General features: G+C 41.1%; 1 protein-coding gene across 1 annotated transcript in view; it reads left to right on the top strand.

The window, feature by feature from the left end:
* The first annotated feature begins 216 nt into the window (after positions 1 to 216).
* GNB5 (G protein subunit beta 5) overlaps positions 217 to 2,676 on the top strand; it is a 53,260-nt gene continuing 50,800 nt past the window's right edge. Inside the window, exon 1 of the mRNA XM_018576049.1 lies at positions 217 to 342. Coding sequence (XP_018431551.1) covers positions 217 to 342 — 126 coding nt within the window. The remainder of the gene's footprint in view (positions 343 to 2,676) is intronic.

Below are 2,676 nucleotides of genomic sequence, written 5' to 3'. Positions count from 1 at the left end.
GTTTTTGCAGCCTACTTATATTGTTTACCCTTTGAAATGCATAACAAAATATACTATATACAGCTATGAGATTAGCCAACAGGGATTATGAGCAAGGAGCTTATCTGGCCTGGAGCGTCTCCATTGTCTCCAAGCCATTAGCTGCTATGGAAATAAAAGGAGGAGGTGGGATCTTATTCTGTCTGTTTCTCTTTCAGCTGTACTAAGGCCTCAAGGATGTGTGACCAGACCTTCCTAGTTGTTCTCTTTGGCCCTTGTGCCAAATGCACTCGGGAAAGACCATTACGGACCATTTACCTCAAGGCTGAACCAGTGACCCTCTGTTCACTATGCGTGGAATTGGTACAGTATAAGTCAAATAACATGGCAATCATTGAACAGTAATGCTGGCCATACATGTAAACATACTCCTGTTCAATATAACAATTATGAAGGAAAAAGATCTTACAGAAATCTGATCATGTCAATCAATAAACTATTGTTTCCATTGAAAATGTTTGATTTTGACTGACAATTATAGTTTTTTTTAGTGTATTGAAGATATTTTGAAATTATGAATTCTTCAACTGTTTGTTTAACATTACGTGTATGGTCATAGTAAGGGGGTTTAAACCTATAATGATATTTTGGTGTTAGAAAAGTATTGTTGGGATTCTATATAAACTCCTAAAAAGTGCATTAGTAATGTACCACCATTTGTGAACAAAAACAGTAACAACACTTTTTAACTAAAGGAGTCTCTAGACCTTTTTTATTTTCCTTAAGGGAAAACTGCAGGAGAAGTAAAACATACTCTCCCTTCTGCTTAGAGCCAGTGTGGGACATTGCAGCTGTCACAATCAGCTCTCTATCAAGAGCTGAATGATAATGTAAACCCTGATCAGCCAGCTCACGATCTCTGATACCTGCAGGGATTTCCCCCCCTCCCTTCTCTACTCCTGCAGCATTCGTTGGAGGGACAGACAGGGGACGGGGCGGGCAAAGCTGGTTCTGGCTCTAGAGAGGCAGATCCAGCTGTCACTTAGGCAGCCAGGGTGATCCCAACAATATTATTATACCTTCTGGCTGCAGCACGGCTGGCATTAGCCTGATCACTATCTGCTGATTTAGTAAATTTGCCCTTGTGACCCAAAAGACAAGTAAAGCTAAAAAGAAAACCATTGGCTTTACTTCTCTTTTAAATCCCCTTGAGTTCCAGAGCATTTTTTTTTGTTTTGGCAATGTCTTGGTTCTGCACATGTTAGGTTTTGTAGTCTACAATAATGTATTATATATTGTTTGGTGGACATATAAGGTTTACATTTGGTAGAAAATTTGGATGTATTAAAACAAATGTAAATACATATATATCCTTGATATTACCTTTATTTTTCATGGGAATGAATAGTAAAAAATAGAAAAACAAATAATTTTCCTGTAATTTTTCCAATGCAATGTTGCAATGTAAATTGCGCACCCCCATATATTTACCCCCCAAAAAATCATCCAAATCTGCTGAATAAAATGATACCAGATTAGTGTGACTTTTATTTAAAGGAGAACCATGGGATGAGTAAAATACAGTCACCCTCATAGTTAGAGCCGATGTGTGACACTGAAGCTGTCACACGTCAGCTGTATTGATCGAGAACTGAGCAATCACAAATCGCTGATCGCTCAGTTCATAATCTTCTCCCTGCAGAGAGTGATGACTGTCAGTCACCACTCCCTGCAGGGATTCCCCCCTCCCCTATATGTTCCTCCAGTGCTGACCAGAAGGATTTGCATTTGCTATAAATTCAAATGAAATTGCGGTCACATAGGTGAGCATTTAATGCTTGCGCAGTGGACGCTGATGTCATTCAAATCATCCTGTGTCATTGTTGTGACCTGGGGATATATCTGGGGAGGAAATGTTTTTTTTTGTCTTTAGCATTTTTTTATTTCACTTTTTTCTTTATGGGGATCTGGAACCGGTCAGTAGAGACCCGATCCAGACCCCCCCATACAGCTGTCCATCAGCAGATCTCTTCTAATAGTAATCTATTGCTGGCTGCAATCAGCCAGCAGTGGATCACTATAGCCATGATCCATTGCTGCATGGAGATACTAGACAGAGCTGCAATAGCTCTGTCCTGCCGCTGTGGTCACAGGAAGTGCCGTGATGTCACTCATGTTTACATGTAAGTATTTACATTTTCTTCTACTTTGTGCTCCTATGGAAATTAGTTTTTGTCCTATGGAGCGATTTGTTGAAGTATCGAAAGTCCGAGAGGTGATCGTTTCAGCTTCAGGGGTTAGCACTGGATCCTGGCTATCACAGACAGCTGGCGGTTTCACCACTAATGCTGGACACTGTTTTAAAACAGCATTGGGATGAATAGCCACTATTCCAGAGCTATTTTAAAATGCAGGCTGGGACTCGAATGATTAAAAAATTACCTGAATTGTGCAAGCTGTGGCCAAAAACGGCAAGCACAAAAGACTAGTTACTACTATTACATGTTAGCTCCCTGTAGCTGATCTTTTTCCTATTACTAACTTAGCATGTATTGTTCTAAAAAGGGCTGTCCTTTGCCACTATTTGTCACCTAAGGCCGGGGTTGGGGGTGGGAGGTTGGCAAGGGGGGCGCTGTCAGCAGTGGGGTAACCAGAGTTCTGGGCGCCCGGGGCAGACATTTTTTTTCGCCCCCCCCC

This window comes from Nanorana parkeri, unplaced genomic scaffold (assembly GCF_000935625.1).
Source record: "Nanorana parkeri isolate BGI_ZX_2015 unplaced genomic scaffold, ASM93562v1 scaffold55, whole genome shotgun sequence".
NCBI classification, from domain to species: Eukaryota; Metazoa; Chordata; class Amphibia; order Anura; family Dicroglossidae; genus Nanorana; species Nanorana parkeri.
Note: the sequence above shows the minus strand (reverse complement) of the source record. Positions and strands in the feature narration are given on the sequence as shown.